The following is a 15340-nucleotide window of genomic DNA, read 5'->3' on the forward strand; positions in this document are numbered from 1 at the left end:
GGTTCTTCCTTCTATTTATTCAAGTTTTTTCTTATATTAGCAAAATTTTTAAAGTCTCTTCTTTATAGGTAAGGTACATTTCTTATTAGTTACATAAGCAGGTATTTTCTCTCCTGTGTAATTATTACAAATGGGACCTTCTCCTATATTTTCTGAGTAACTTATATATATGAAAGGCATTTATTTTTGTTCTATTTTAGTTAAATGAATTTTTTAAAAGTTTTATTTGGAAATAATTTCAGGCTTACAAAAAAGTTAAAAACAAAACAAAAGATTCACCCATTGTTAGCATTTTGCCACTACTTTATGTCACTCTAGCTCCTTTTTTATATAAACATATGCATGTACACAGACATATACATAAATAATAACTTATATACACCATGACCCTTTTGTCACTAATACCTAAGTGTTTATTTCCTAAAAACAAAAATATTCTCTTAAATAACCAAATTAATATTAAATTCAGGAAATTTAACAATGATATATTATTATTTAACCTATAGTTCTTATTTTAATTTTCCAACTGTATCCCTATTATATTTTAAACAGTATTTCTAGATTCTTATTGTTTCTGATAGTTTCTTAGGATATTCTTTGGGTTTCTTTTAGGAACAAAGAAATAACATCTTAGAATAACAATAATTTTGCCTTCTCCTTTCCTCTATTTATTCCTCTTGGTATGATTTCTCAAAGTCTTATGCTACGTTGGTTACATCACAAATAGGTCACATATGTAAATTTGAAAAGAGTTCTGTAACTATTCTCTCCAAAGGAGAAGTATAGAAAAAATGCCAGCCTATAAGCCAGAAGTTTGTGATCAAGTCCTAGTTATGGTACTAATGAGCTGTGCACTACCAGGAAAAATACTTAACCTTTCTCAACTTCTTCATCAGTAAAATGAGAAAAGTTGAGACAGATAATCTAGATCATCTCTAAATCCTTTTCAGTACCAAAATTCTATTTTTTTCTAAGTTACTTAGTTAAAAAAATTATAAAGAAATCAAATATGCCTCACCATTTTTTCCAGCAAGTTTTCTGTTTTTTCTGATCTGTTTTCCACTCTTGAGTCTGGCTGAATGCATATTCTTCCTTTTACCTTTAATCATTAAAGCAGGATCCTGCATTCTTGAAAAATAAATATGTTTTTAAAATTACTATCATGTCCTCTACAACCATTCAGAGAGAATCATATCAAATGTTGACTAAATTTTGAAAACTGAAAGGTATTTTACCGAGCTACTGTCAAGCAGCATGGCAGTTTTAAATATGGAGATTGCAGGGCATCTAGGTAGCTCAGTTGGTTAAATGTCCGACTTTGGTTCAGGTCATGATCTCAAGGTTCATGGGTTTGAGCCACACATCGGGCTCTGTGCTGACAACTCAGAACTTGGAGCCTGCTTCAGACTGTGTGTCTCCCCCTCTCTCTCCCCCTCCTCTGCTCACATTCTGTCTCTCTCTCTCTCTCAGAAATAAACAAACATAAAAAAAAAAAAGACTAAAATATGGAGCTGACTTCTGAATAAATTGCAGATAATTCTGTGACAGGCATGTCAGTCAGTGTGATTTCTAGCCTTTTCTTTGTACCTGAATTTCTTATGGGCTTCTCTCCTTTATGAGAAGTCATCTATAAGTATTTTGAGTCTCTTGCCCCTCACTCCCCAAATTGGCATATCTATTCACCTTCTAGGGAAAAAGAGACAGGTTCTTTGCAAGAAAAAAGAACTTGCCATATGGGATTGCAGTGATCAAAAACTGCAAACTACTGGCATAAAAATAGACACACAAGTCAATGGGACAGAGTAGAGCCTGGAAATAAACCTACATATATATGGTCAATTAATTTACAACAAAGAAGCCACAAATAAACAATGGGGAAAGGATAATCTTTTTAATAAATGATGTTTTGAAACTGAATAGCCACATGCAAAACAGTGAGAATGGACCACAATCTTACACCATACAAAAAAATCAACTCAAAATGGATAAAAGACTAGATTGTAAGACCTGAAATCATAAAACTCCTAGATAAAAACACATGGGTTAAGCACCATGACATTGGTTTGGGCAATGATTTTTCGCATTTGGCACCAAAAACCAAGGCAAAAAAAGGAAAATAAACGAGGGCTACATCAAACTAAAAGCTTCTGCACAGCACAGGAAACCATCAACAAAATAAAAAGGCAAGCTACTGAATGAGAGAAAATATTTGCAAATCATTTATCTCATAAGGGGTTAATATTCAAAATACATAAAGAACACATATAATGCAATAGCAAATAAACAATCCAATTAAAAAATGGAAAAGGAACTAAAAAGACATTTTATTAAAGACAACATCCAGGGGTACCTGTGTGGCTCAGGCCTGTGTGACACTTGATTAAGTGTCTGACTTGATTTCTGCTCAGGTCATGATCTTGCAGTATGCAAGTTCGAGCCCCATGTTGGGCTCTGCGCTGACAGCTCAGAGCTTGCTTGGGATTCTCTCTCTCTCCCTCTCTTTCTGCTCTTCCCATGCACTTGCTCTCTCTCTCTCTCAAAATAAATAAACTTTAAAAACAGACATCCAAATGGCTAACCGGTACATAAAAAGGTAACCCACATCACTAATAGCATGAAAATGCAAATGAAAACCACAACGAGATATTACCTCACAAGTGTATTTACAATGGCTACCATCACCACTTCTGGATATTTATCCAAAGAAAATAAAATTACTATTCTGAAAAGATATCTGCACCTCCAAGGCCATCACAGCAATATTTACGATAGCCAAGGCATGGAAACAACTTAAGTACCCACCGATGGATGAAAGGATAAAGAAATTTGGTATATAGGGGTGCCTGAGTGACTCAGTCAGTTGAGAGTTCAACTTTGGCTGAGGTCATGATCTCACAATTCATGAATTTGAGCCCCACATCAGGCTCTGTGCTGACAGCTCAGAGCCTGGAGCCTGCTTCAGAGTCTTGTCTCCCTGTCTCTCTGTCTCTCTGCTATTTGCACTCTGTCTCGCTCTCCCTCAAAAATAAATGAACATTAATAAAAAATTTAAAAAAGAAAATTAGTGTGTGTGTATATATATATACATATACACTACATACACATACATACATACACACATATACATACAAATACATACACACATACATACACACACAACGGAATATTATTCAGCCATAGAAAAGGAAATCCTGCCATTTGTGACAGTGTGAAAGGACCTAAAGGGTATTATGCTAAGCGAAATAAGTCAGAGAAAGACAAACGCTGTATGATCTCACTTATATGTGGAATCTAAAAAAAAAAAAAAAAAACAAACTCATAGATACAGAGAACAGACTGATGGTTGTCAGAGGCCAGGGGGCAGGGTAGTAGGTGAAATGGGTGAAGGTGATCAAAAACTACAAACTTCCATTTATAAGATAAATAAGTCCTGAGAATGAAATGTACAGCATGGTAAATGTAGTTAACAATTCTGTACTGTTTAGTTGAAAGTTGTTGAAAGAGTAACTCTTAGAAGTTCTCGTGACAAGAAAATTTATAACTGTGTAGTGATGCATTTTAACTAAACTTATTTTAAAAAGAATGAAAATTAGCATTAGGCTGAAATACACCAAATCTCCCATTACCTTTAAAAAAAAAAAGTAGAAGAGTTTTCTGGGTTAAAAAAATAACTGTATAGTAAATAAGGCAACAACAGTAAAAAATAAAGTTCTTCACTTAGGGATAACTGTACAGTAACGCTAATGTTCCAATCATAGATTTATCTATAAAGTCTATAGCATATCTAGAGAGAAAGAATAATTTGCTAGCATACCTGAAATTCTTAGTTGAGGACTTCTTATTTGTTTGATCCTCACAGACAAGTATCTTTTGTAAAATCTTTTCTGGCATCTTATACATGTCATCTGTGTGCTTTGCATCTCTTCCTGCTTTCAGTCTGGATGATCTCCTCAACACGCACAGAGTGTCCTGGTCAGACCTATTTTCCAATGATTGTGAATTTTCCTTATTATTTAATAGTGAATCACAAGTGGTGACATTGTGATGAACTGAAGTTTGCAATCCAAATGGATTTGGATCTTCTAGAGTCTGTAATAAGATGTAAACACATAAAGAAATAATTCTAGCAATGCAAAAAATCTAGAATGAGAAGAGGGGCACCTGGGTGACTCAGCTGGTTAAACCTCTGATTATTAATTTTAGCTCAGGTCATGATCTCACAGTTCGTAAGTTCAAGCCCTGTGTCAGACTCTGCACTGACAGCACGCAACCTGTTTGAGAGTCTCTCCTCTCAATCTCTCTGCCCCTTCCCTGTTCGTGTGCACTGTGTCTCTCTCTCTTCCTATCTCTCTCAAAATAAATAAACGTGAAAAAAATTTTTAATGAGAAGAAATTAAGTATTATCTTGTCCTTTGATTACATAAAAATGCCTCTTATAAGATGAAAGTACAAAAATTCACATAGTGAAAAATTTAATATTACAATAATAAAGGATAATGCAGATTTAAAAACCTAAGAGAAGAAGAGGAAAAATAAAAACTATTTTTATCACTATTCATCCCTAAATTTCAAGGGCAAACCTAAGGTTACTCTAGGTGCTGTAATGTCACAGGAAATGGGTAGCAAAAAATGATGAGACATATAAAAACACAGAAACGTCGCACTAGACCAGATCAATGTTCTATTCAGCCCAGTGTTTGTCGTTTGACAGTAGGAAGGATATTTTGTGGGACAAGACAGTAGATAACTTCTGTTACATTAATTTTAAAAGATTACCAGTATATCATGAATGACTCTAACTTACCCTTAATAATACATTATAGATTTAACCTTCATGAAGATATAAGTATTTTTATACATATCATGTAAACCTTTCTTCAGCTTATTTATATATCCAGCTTACAAAGCTTTTTGGGGTTTAAGTTCCATATTTTTATTACAGCTGAGTAAAAAGGTATTTAATTTGTTCTAAATCAATCTCTTTTTTAAAGAATTTCTTTTTTTTTTGAACACTTGCTAATTCGTGCTCACTCTATTAATACCGATCAACTGTAATTTCCTACATTTTACTCATATTACCTCTTTTCAGATTAGAATACCACAATATTTAATTTAACCTTCATGCCCTATCCCCATGATTAGTTTTTATTTTTCTAGATTTTTTTAGTTTTATTATGTCTGTATTAGAATGCTTTTTATGAGAATTTCAAGCAGCATTATGCCAGGTATGTATTCTTCAACATGAGCCTAGTATCATGTTATATAAAGTGTCCCAGGTATATTCATTAGAGTATCCTGGCAATAGCCACAAGCAAAAGAAGAAAAGAAAGAAAACAATCCAAATGATCATTAGTGAATTAGTTAAATAAATTATATTTTATATAATATATGTATACACACACACAAAATATCCATATAGTGGAATAGTATTCAGCATGTAAAAAGATTTAAGTAGTATGCTACACTTGCTGACACAGATAACCAAGATGTATTATTATTAAATTTAAAAAACAAGTTCCAAAATGTCAACTATACTTCAATTAAAAATATTTTTAAAAGTCGCAAAGTATTATGTATAATATAGTCTAATTTATATAAAGTAAACTTACATAAAATATGCACAGAAACAGGGGCACCTGGGTGGCTCAGTCAGTTGAGTGGCTGACTTCGGCTCGGGTCATGATCTCACAGCTTGTGAGTTCAAGCGCCGCATCGGGCTCTGCACTGACAGCTCAGAGCCTGGAGCCTGCTTTGGATTCTGTGTCTCTCTCTCTCTGCCCCTCCCCTGCTCACACTCTCTCTCTCTCTCTCTCTCTCAAAAAATAAACATTAAAAAAAAAAAAGAAAAAAAAATGCACAGAAACAATTGGAGACAGATATACCAAACTGTTAATAGTGATTATTTCTGAAATGTGGAATTGTGGAGGACTTTTTCTTCTTATTCTTATTATTATGTATTGCTGTAATATTTGATTTTTCTGTATAATCAGGATGCACTAATGCAGTCAGGAAAAAAATTTTCTTTAAAAAGTAAAAAACCGGGGCGCCTGGGTGGCTCAGTCGGTTGAGCGTCCGACTTCGGCTCAGGTCATGATCTCGCGGTCCGTGAGTTCGAGCCCCGCGTCGGGCTCTGGGCTGATGGCTCAGAGCCTGGAGCCTGCTTCCGATTCTGTGTCTCGCTCTCTCTCTGCCCCTCCCCCGTTCATGCTCTGTCTCTGTCTCAAAAATAAATAAACGTTAAAAAAATAAATAAATAAATAAATAAATAAATAAATAAAAAGTAAAAAACCTGTCAACATAAAAAAGAGACTTGGCAAGCGGTAGCCCACTGCAGGGCCTCCAGGCATAATACTGCAGGGATTCTAAACCCAAGGAATTGTACCACTTGACAGGATCCTCAGACACAGACTTCAAAGTTCTGCTGAAGCCAGGCGTAACTTTTCCCTCTCTTGGAAGCTCAACCACATATGTTCTATCCTTAACCAGAAATTAATGTGCAATATCTCATCTCTACTCCACACCCAGGGAGACACAGTGATTTTCTGAGCTAGTGGGAAAAATTCTGGTAAATAATTATTTCCTTCATAAATACAAGCAATATAATGATACGTCTTCTCAGGTCTTTTGGTGAGAAACTTACATATTTTGACATTTAGACGCCTTGAAAAGTCTACCCCAGGCATCTCTAGAAAGATCAGTTTATACTTTAAATTCAAAAGCATCTTCTGAGCATTGATATTTGGGTAGAAAATATGAATTTAAAATAAAGTATATGGGCAATGAAGACTTGCCAAAGGTCATTATAAAAGGCAAATGACAGACTCATACTTGCACTTACATGCTGCAGTGAAAGATGCTTGTCCTGCAGCTCAGCTAACTTAGAATCTTGGTCAAAAAGCCGAGGAGAACAAAGAGACTCCAAGTTCACCTCTGTTATTTGTATACAATCTTCACCGTCTGAGACATCTTGGGCTCCACTCCTAAACATTCATTTCCAGCAGTGAGACTGCTGCCTCCCTCTGTTTTGTGACAGATGGGTCCCACAGTGGCTTCTAATAATGTGTTTAAGGCTGCTAACAATTCATTTGGCGATGCATTATCCTTTGTGTTTTTTAGTAAATCTCTGTGACATGTCAAAGACACTGATATGGAACTTGGAGACTTGCTCAATGGGTTGGTCAACTCTTTAGGATCGAAATCACTCATTATTTCAAATAGTCTTTCCTCCTGAGTGATTTCTGGTGATATGAGTAACCTTTCTAAGGTAGACACAAATGTTTTAAGAGAGCTTTCTTCATCTTTGGTTTCTTCAGAATTCATAGTTGACATGGCTTCATTTCTAGACTCAGAAAACATATTTGGTACTGCTAAGATCTTCTCTGGCTCTATTAACGATTTCTCCTTTACAACCACCACATTGGATACTCTAAGAGCAGTACGTGAGAGAAAGCTAATTTCAGGAGAGTGTCTCTCTGTGCTTAGTTCCTGTGTGTTCCAAATAGGAATTCCATCATTATAGCATATATAAAAAATTAAAATTAAAACTTTATAGTTTTCTAGTTTATCATCTTGGGAAATTACCACTAAAAAGTTTCAACAATTTCCTTCAGCTTGCATAAATAAAAACACTCTTTACTAATTTCCTATGCCAAATCACTAATGACTCTGAATGCATCTACAGTGGACCAAGAGTAAAAATGGCTGGGTCATAATTATAGATGCCAATTATTTGTTTAGCTAAGTTTAAATTATCTGTGCTAAGAGGCAGAGATGGCATGTATAGTTAAGTTAGAAACTGATCTCAAAAATTCACTGGAGTTAATAACCATAAAATTCTCCTTTGTCTAAAATAACATTGAAATTTTATTTACTTATAATGTTTATTTATTTTTAAGAGAGAAAGAGCAGGGAAGGGGCAGAGAAAGAGGGGAACAGAGGATCTGAAGCAATCTTTGTACTGATGGCAGAGAGCCGAACATGGGGCTCAAACTCAAGATCATGACCTGAGCTGAAGTCAGATGCTTAACAGATCATGAGCCCCTTAATCACTACTAATTTTTTTTTTTTTTTTTTTTTTTTTTTTTTTTTTTTTTTTTTTTTTAGCGTTTATTTACTTTTGAGACAGAGAGAGACAAAGCATGAACGGGGGAGGGTCAGAGAGAGGGAGACACAGAATCGGAAACAGGCTCCAGGCTCTGAGCTGTTAGCACAGAGCCCGACGCGGGGCTCGAACTCACGGACCGCGAGATCATGACCTGGGCCGAAGTCGGCCGCTTAACCAACTGAGCCACCCAGGCGCCCCACTACTAAATTTTTTAAAGATCAATAACCAGGAATAAATTTGGTGTAGTTTCACCTACTTTTTATTCCCCACCTCAGTATGAATATGTAAATGTGAAATAAAAAGGCCAAATGACAAAAGGTCAGAGGAAAACAGAGAAGAAATAAAGACATGGTTCTATGTAAATATTAAAAGCCCCAGGTATAAATCAACTGTGGTTGATTTAAACACATAAAACAAAGGTTATATTTTTAAGTGACTATTATTTTTCAAAGACATCATCTTAATAGGTTATACCTATTCTTACAGTTTTTCCAATGTTCAAAATATCATTAGACTTCCTCTTTTGAAATTGGTTTCAAAAAATATTGATAAGCCATTCAAAAAAATGTCTCAATACTTTAAAGACACTGCACTTTTTTCTAACCATTAAAAACTGTTAATTTGCTTGACCCTAAGTAACAGAATGAGTTTCAATGACTTTTGGCTATTTCACCTTCCAATGACACAGTACTCTAATAGAATGCATTGTAATTCCAATGCATTGGAATGCATTGTAAGCCCTCCAATGTTCTGATTTGATTTGAATAAGAGAAGTGAAAACCATTTTATTCTTCCCATCCTTTCCAACTGCCACCATTTAACTTCTCAGTAAACAGCATACAGAGTTTAAGAAGACATTTATTTATTAGTAAACTATAATTTGCTCACAAAAGTAAAAGGAATTTAGAAAAAATTCAAGAACCCAGAACCTATCCATTCTTTAAGTCACAGTACAAGGTCTCATTCCTATTTGAAGGCCTTATATCTACTAAATTCAAGGCCATTGGGGCACCTGGGTGGCTCAGTCAGTTGCACATCTGACTTTGGCTCAGGTCATGATCTTGAGCTTCGTGAGTTCGAGCCCAGCATTGGTCTTTGCTGCTGTCAGCCTGTAGGCACAGAGGCCACTTCAGATCCTCTGTCCCCCTCTCACTGCCCCTTCCCTGCTTGCGCTCTCCCAAAATAAATAAATATTAAAAAATAATAATAAAAATTAAAAAATAAACAAAGTCATAGATATAATAAAGTACATATGTTGGACTCTGCCCTAAAGGAACTTAATTTCTAAATGAAGATTGAAGGCATAAACACAAAGACATTAAATAAGGTATAAACGACGTCAAAAACACTGTATGAATTCAAATGAATGGCATAAACAAAAGAGCCTAGTGTTACAAGAAGTTTTCTGGGGGAAAAAACCAGAAGGTAGAAGAGGGTTCTCATGACTGCTTGAAGAATGGTTGGTTAAACAAAGTTAAGCAGGTTTCTTTACCGTAAGACTTTTCAGAGCATGTGCATTAAAATCTCTGAGGAGACTTTAGGATATAGGTTCTCCAAATTTTTTTGTTCACAAATATCCTTTTTCTCAAGATCTCATCTACTAATGTCATAGGATGCAAGCGACTGAAAAATGCTGACATAGTCAGTGAATAACGAATGCTTAAGAGGGAGCCATTACTTTGGTCAAGATTACCAGAGTCATCTGAGACAGATCCACACAGGAGAAAGGACTTGAACCAGAAATTAATTTGTGAAGGATTTAAAGAAGGGAAAAACACATATTAAGTACCACCTAGGTGCCAGACACCACGAACTATCATTGCTCTCAGTCCTCACAGTAATCTTGTGAAACAGATACTGCTATTGGTATTTTACACACGTAAATGGACACACTTGTCCTTGAAACACACACTATCTGGTTCCAAATGTTATGTTCTTTCCCTTGCTTTCTGGCTCCTGACTTAAAAGCATGGAGATGGTAATGTGTAACATATAGGTGAGATAAAATAAGGTACAAGTATGGCAGGGTGGACCTGGGGAGGTCCTTGACTACTTGAGTCTTTTGTGGGCAGAGTCAGTCTTACAGTTCTCTGATTCCCCACGGCACTCAGCAGAAAACAAAGCCAAAACAAGCACTCAACACATGGTTAGTGATTAGCAACTGGAAGATGGGAAAACAGTATCTAGCAGGAAATATTGAAGGAACTGGGGTAACACACAAACAGAAGGCATTTCTGCTACACCATCTCAGCAATTAGTTTGATAATAAGTTACATACTTCTCCTCTAGATAAACGGTAAGAGACTAATAATACTGGATAAGAAACACAGATCAATATACAGTATAAGGAAGATGGCAGAATAGAAAGACCCTAAGCTCACTTCATTCCACAGATACAACTAGATAAGACATCAGAGTAAATAACTCAGAAAACGACCCAAAGACTGGCAGGACAAACTCCATAGGTAAATATAGAGAAGAGGCCACACTGAAGAGTATAGGAAGGACAGAGATGCAGTGGGGAGCTAAACAGACCTGCGAAACCTTCCCTGAGGGAAGAACTCCAGGGGATGGAGGGAAGAACTCCAGGGGATGGAGAGAAGAGAGAAACATACCATCACACTGAAGGGAAGGGACCCAGGTAAAATAAATCCCTATAACATTTGGCTTTGAAAACCAGAGGGGCTGAATTTCATGGGTTTTCACAACCAGTGGGACTTAAAACGTAGAACTTTAAAAATCAATAGGCTCACCTCTTGGAGAGCCAGGAGGGTAAAAGGAAACTAAGTCCCCACACTTAAAGAGACAGCACAAAAAAATAGCCTACAGAGATATATCATAGAAGCAGCAGTTTGGAAAATACTTGGGGAACAGGGGTGGGAAATTTGTTTACTCATCTCAGAATGTGTGCCAGAGGTGCAGGGATAGTTGGAAGACTTCTCCAGGAACAAAGTAGCTGGCAGGTGCCATTTCCTTCCCCATACTAAACACCTGGCCATATAGGGGGACCAGTGGGATACAGACAGTTGCTACCTAACTTCTAACAATACACCTGCTCCCATGGATTTTATGGATCCTCCCTTCCAACCCTACCAGGCTAGGTCCCCACCTGCACAGGACTGGGAGCAAATCTTGGTAACACTGTGGTCCCACCCCTAAGCACTTTTTGGATCCACCCCCCCCAAAAAGCTCTCAGTCACAGCCCATTCAAAGAGATGCAATTGGGGCGCCTGGGTGGCGCAGTCGGTTAAGCGTCCGACTTCAGCCAGGTCACGATCTCGCGGTCCGTGAGTTCGAGCCCCACGTCAGTCTCTGGGCTGATGGCTCGGAGCCTGGAGCCTGTTTCCGATTCTGTGTCTCCCTCTCTCTCTGCCCCTCCCCCGTTCATGCTCTGTCTCTCTCTGTCCCAAAAATAAAAAAAATTAAAAAAAATTAAAAAATAAATTAAAAAAAAAAAAACAAAGACATGCAATTAAGACTCCGAGTGTACAAGCTGCCCTGACAGGGGCCAGCACCACTTCAAAAGGGACTCCTGCCCCGGGGAGAAAGAAAAACCACAACATACACCAGTCTAAATGCAGCCCCAGTAGTGGGTGAGGGGCAGACTACAGCTTGCAGCTTGGAGCCTACTTCAGATTCTGTGTCTCCCTCTTTCTGCCCCTCCCCCACTTATACTCTGTCACTCTCTCTCTTTCTCTCTCTCAAAAATAAACATCAAAAAAAAAAAAAGAATAGTTAATATCTATTGTTCTCAAACTATTCCAAAAAATGAAGAGGAAGGAAAGCTATCAAATTAATTCTAAGAGGCCAGTATTAACCTGATACCCAAACCAGATAAAGACATCACAAAAAAAAAATGACAGGCCAGTATCTCTGATGAACACAAATGCAAAAATCCTCAATAAAATGTTAGCAAAGTGAACCTAACAATACATTAAAAAATCATTCACCCCAGTCAAGTGGGATTTATTCCCAGGATGCAAGGGGTGGTTCAGTATTTACAAAACAATCAACATGATATATCACATTAATAAGAGAAAGGATAAAAACCATATGATCATTTCAATCAATGCAGAAAAAACATTGGACAGAGTACAACACTTATTCACGATAAAAATCCTCAACACAGTCGGTTTAGAGGGAACATACCTCAACATAATAAAGTCCATATAGGAAAACCCACAGCTGATGTCATACTCACCTAGGTTAGGAATGAGACAAGGATCCCCACTCTCACCACTTTTATTAGTAGAAGTCCTAGCCACAGCAATCAGATAACAAGAAAGAATAAGATATCCCAACTGTGAGGAAGAAGTAACACTTTGACTATTTGTAGATGACATGATACTATATTTAGAAAATCCTAAAGACTTCACCAAAAAACTACCAGACCTAATAATTCAGAAGGTTGCAGGATAAAACATTAATATACAGAAATCCATTGCATTTCCATTAACTAATAATAAAGAAGCAGAAAGAGAAATTAAGAAAACAATCCTATTTACAACTGCACCAAAAAGAGGAATAAACCTAGCCAAGGAGGTAAAAGACCTATACTCTGAAAACCATACAGCACTGATAAAATAAATTGAAAACAACACAAAAAAATGGAAAGACATTCCATGCTAATGGATAGGAAGAACAAATATTGTTAAAATGCCCTTATTACCCTAAGCAATATACATATTTAATGCAATCCCTATCAAAACACCAATAGCATTTTCCACAGAACTACAACAAATAAACCTAAAATTTGTATGGAACCACAAAAGACCCCAAATAGCCATCTTCATTCCAAAGTTAATAACTTTTGGATTTCTCACATTTCATTTTTCATCCTAGGCTGGTGGCAGATAATCAGGTTAACCAGTATACACAGTGATAAGCAAATTTCCATAGGTCCTAAAATGTAAACAAGTTCACACACACTTTTTATCAGAAATAGTGCTTGGAAGGACATATTTTTTATATTATGTTTTTAAAAATAGGTAGTCCTTAAGTGACTTTGTTTCAAAAGTTCACATGTGAGCTATGTGATGTTTAACTGGTGTTGACTTCAAACAATAAAAATTCATTAAAAGCCATATTGATACATTAAAAAAAAAAAGACCCCGAATAGCCGAAGCAATCTTGAAAAAGAAAAATAAAGCTGGAAGTATCACAATCCCAAATTTCAAGTTATACTACAGAGCTGTCATAATCAAAAGAGTATGGTATTGGCACAAAAACAGACACACAGATCAATGAAAGAGAATAGAAAGCCCAGAAATAAACCCATGATTATATGGTCAATTAATCTTCAACAAAGGAGGCAAAAAAATGAAATGAGAAAAAGTCTTCATCAAATGGTGCTGGGAAAACTGAATAGCTACATGCAAAAGAATGAAACTGGACCAGTGATACCATACACAAAAAATAAAATCAAAACTGATTAAGAACCTAAATGTGAGACCTAAAATCACAAAAATCCTAGAAGAGAACCCAGGCAAGAATGTCTCTGATATCAGCCATAGCAATATTTTTCTAGATATGGTTCCTAAAGCAAGAGAAACAAAAGCAAAAATAAACTCTTGGGACTACAAATAAAAAGCTATGCAGCAAAGGCAACAATTAATAATCAACAAAACTAAAAGACTGAATGGGAAAAGATATTTGCAAATGACATACCCAATAAAGGATTAGTATCTAAAACATATAAACAATGTATACAGAAGTGCCCGGGTGGCTCAGTCAGTTAAGCGTCTACTGACTCTTCATATCAACTCCAGTCATGATCTCACGAATTGTGAAATTCCAAATTATAGAAGCAGTGCAAGTCCATTGATAGATGGATAAAGAAGAAATGGTATATACATAATGGAATATTATTCAGCCATAAAAAGGAATGAAATCTTGCCATTTGCAATAAATGGATGGATCTGGAGTATAATGCTAAGCAAAGTAAGTCCGTCAAAGACAAATACCATATGATTTCACTCATATGTGGAATTTAACAAAACAAATGAACAAAGCAAAAAGAGACAAACCAAAAAACAGACAGTTAACTATAAAATACAAACATGCTTATCGAGGGGGAGGGAGATGGGGGTAGGGGTGAAACAGGTGAAGAGGATTAAGAATACACTTAATTCTTAATCTTGATTAACACTGAGTAATTTATAGAGTTCTTGAGTCACTACATTGTACACTTGAAACTAATATAACACTCTGTGTTAATGACACTGGAATTAAAATACAAAAAAGAAACACAGATCAAGACAATACTATTAAAGATAAAGGAAGAACAAATACTGGAAGGGGTTGTTAGACAAGGATACATTTCTATTTACCGAAATGGTTTAGTCATATTCTCACAGAGGGAAAGAATCTAAATGGCTAAACTTTAATCAGTATAATGTTTTAAAAATCTAAACACATGATCTGCATAGCCAATCTCTGTTATATAGACCAACCTTTTCTGGGTGTGGTAAAATTTCAGGATTTTCAGCCTCAGGCCCTAGAAGATAACCATACATTTTACTCCAGTTTTATTAAAGCACGAAAAACATACCCTCTCACTTAGCATTTCTTAATCATGTAACTTGAAATGACTCCCTCAGACATTCATGTGATTTATAAAATATTTTATAAATATTATACCTATTTATTGATGTAAAAGTATCATTACACTGGCAATAAACTAACAAAAGAAAATTTTTTCCATTTCTTTAAAATATACTACTTTACATGAAGATAGGTAAAATTATAATTATTTAGAATTGGTTCAGCTAAAACCCAGCTTCTCTATTTCGGCTGAGTGATTCTAAGAATAGGTAAGTACAAAGAGCACAAAATCTTATCTCCTTTCTCAGGGTCATTATCTTCTCCATTATGGGTAATAGAATATAAATTAATTTATGCTGTCAAGTTAGGCATGTAAAGGAACACCCCATGTAGGGGCCAAAAGGAATCAGGAGGTTGTCCTAAATATGATTTCCCCTTTACCTCCTCACTCTGCTCCCTCTGCAATTCATACCAAGTGAAGTTGAAGGAGGATCAGGAAAAAAGGTATTTCTCAAATTCCATTCCTCTTGCTTCATACCTTCACCATCAAGGACCAGGTACTGTGACATACTTAGGTAGGAATTTAGGGCTCTTTGGAATTTCAGGCATATGCTTGAGTCATTCACTGGTTTCTTTTGATTAGGCAGTATCTAGAGCTACAGCGTAATCCAAGTAATTGTCTGGTAACCTTAC

The 15340-nt window shown here is 36.0% G+C and overlaps 1 protein-coding gene across 2 annotated transcripts in view; it reads right to left on the reverse strand.

Moving 5' to 3' along the window:
- Positions 1–15340, reverse strand: part of ANKRD31 (ankyrin repeat domain 31) — a 136068-nt gene that overhangs the window by 98500 nt on the left and 22228 nt on the right. For both annotated transcript variants that reach the window (XM_049649643.1, XM_049649644.1), the window contains exons 6-8: positions 14557–14600; positions 3815–4089; positions 1019–1128 (exon numbers count right to left, since the gene is read on the reverse strand). In XM_049649643.1, coding sequence (XP_049505600.1) covers positions 1019–1128; positions 3815–4089; positions 14557–14600 — 429 coding nt within the window. The remainder of the gene's footprint in view (positions 1–1018; positions 1129–3814; positions 4090–14556; positions 14601–15340) is intronic.

The sequence above is a fragment of the Panthera uncia genome (genome assembly GCF_023721935.1).
Source record: "Panthera uncia isolate 11264 chromosome A1 unlocalized genomic scaffold, Puncia_PCG_1.0 HiC_scaffold_17, whole genome shotgun sequence".
NCBI lineage: Eukaryota > Metazoa > Chordata > Mammalia > Carnivora > Felidae > Panthera > Panthera uncia.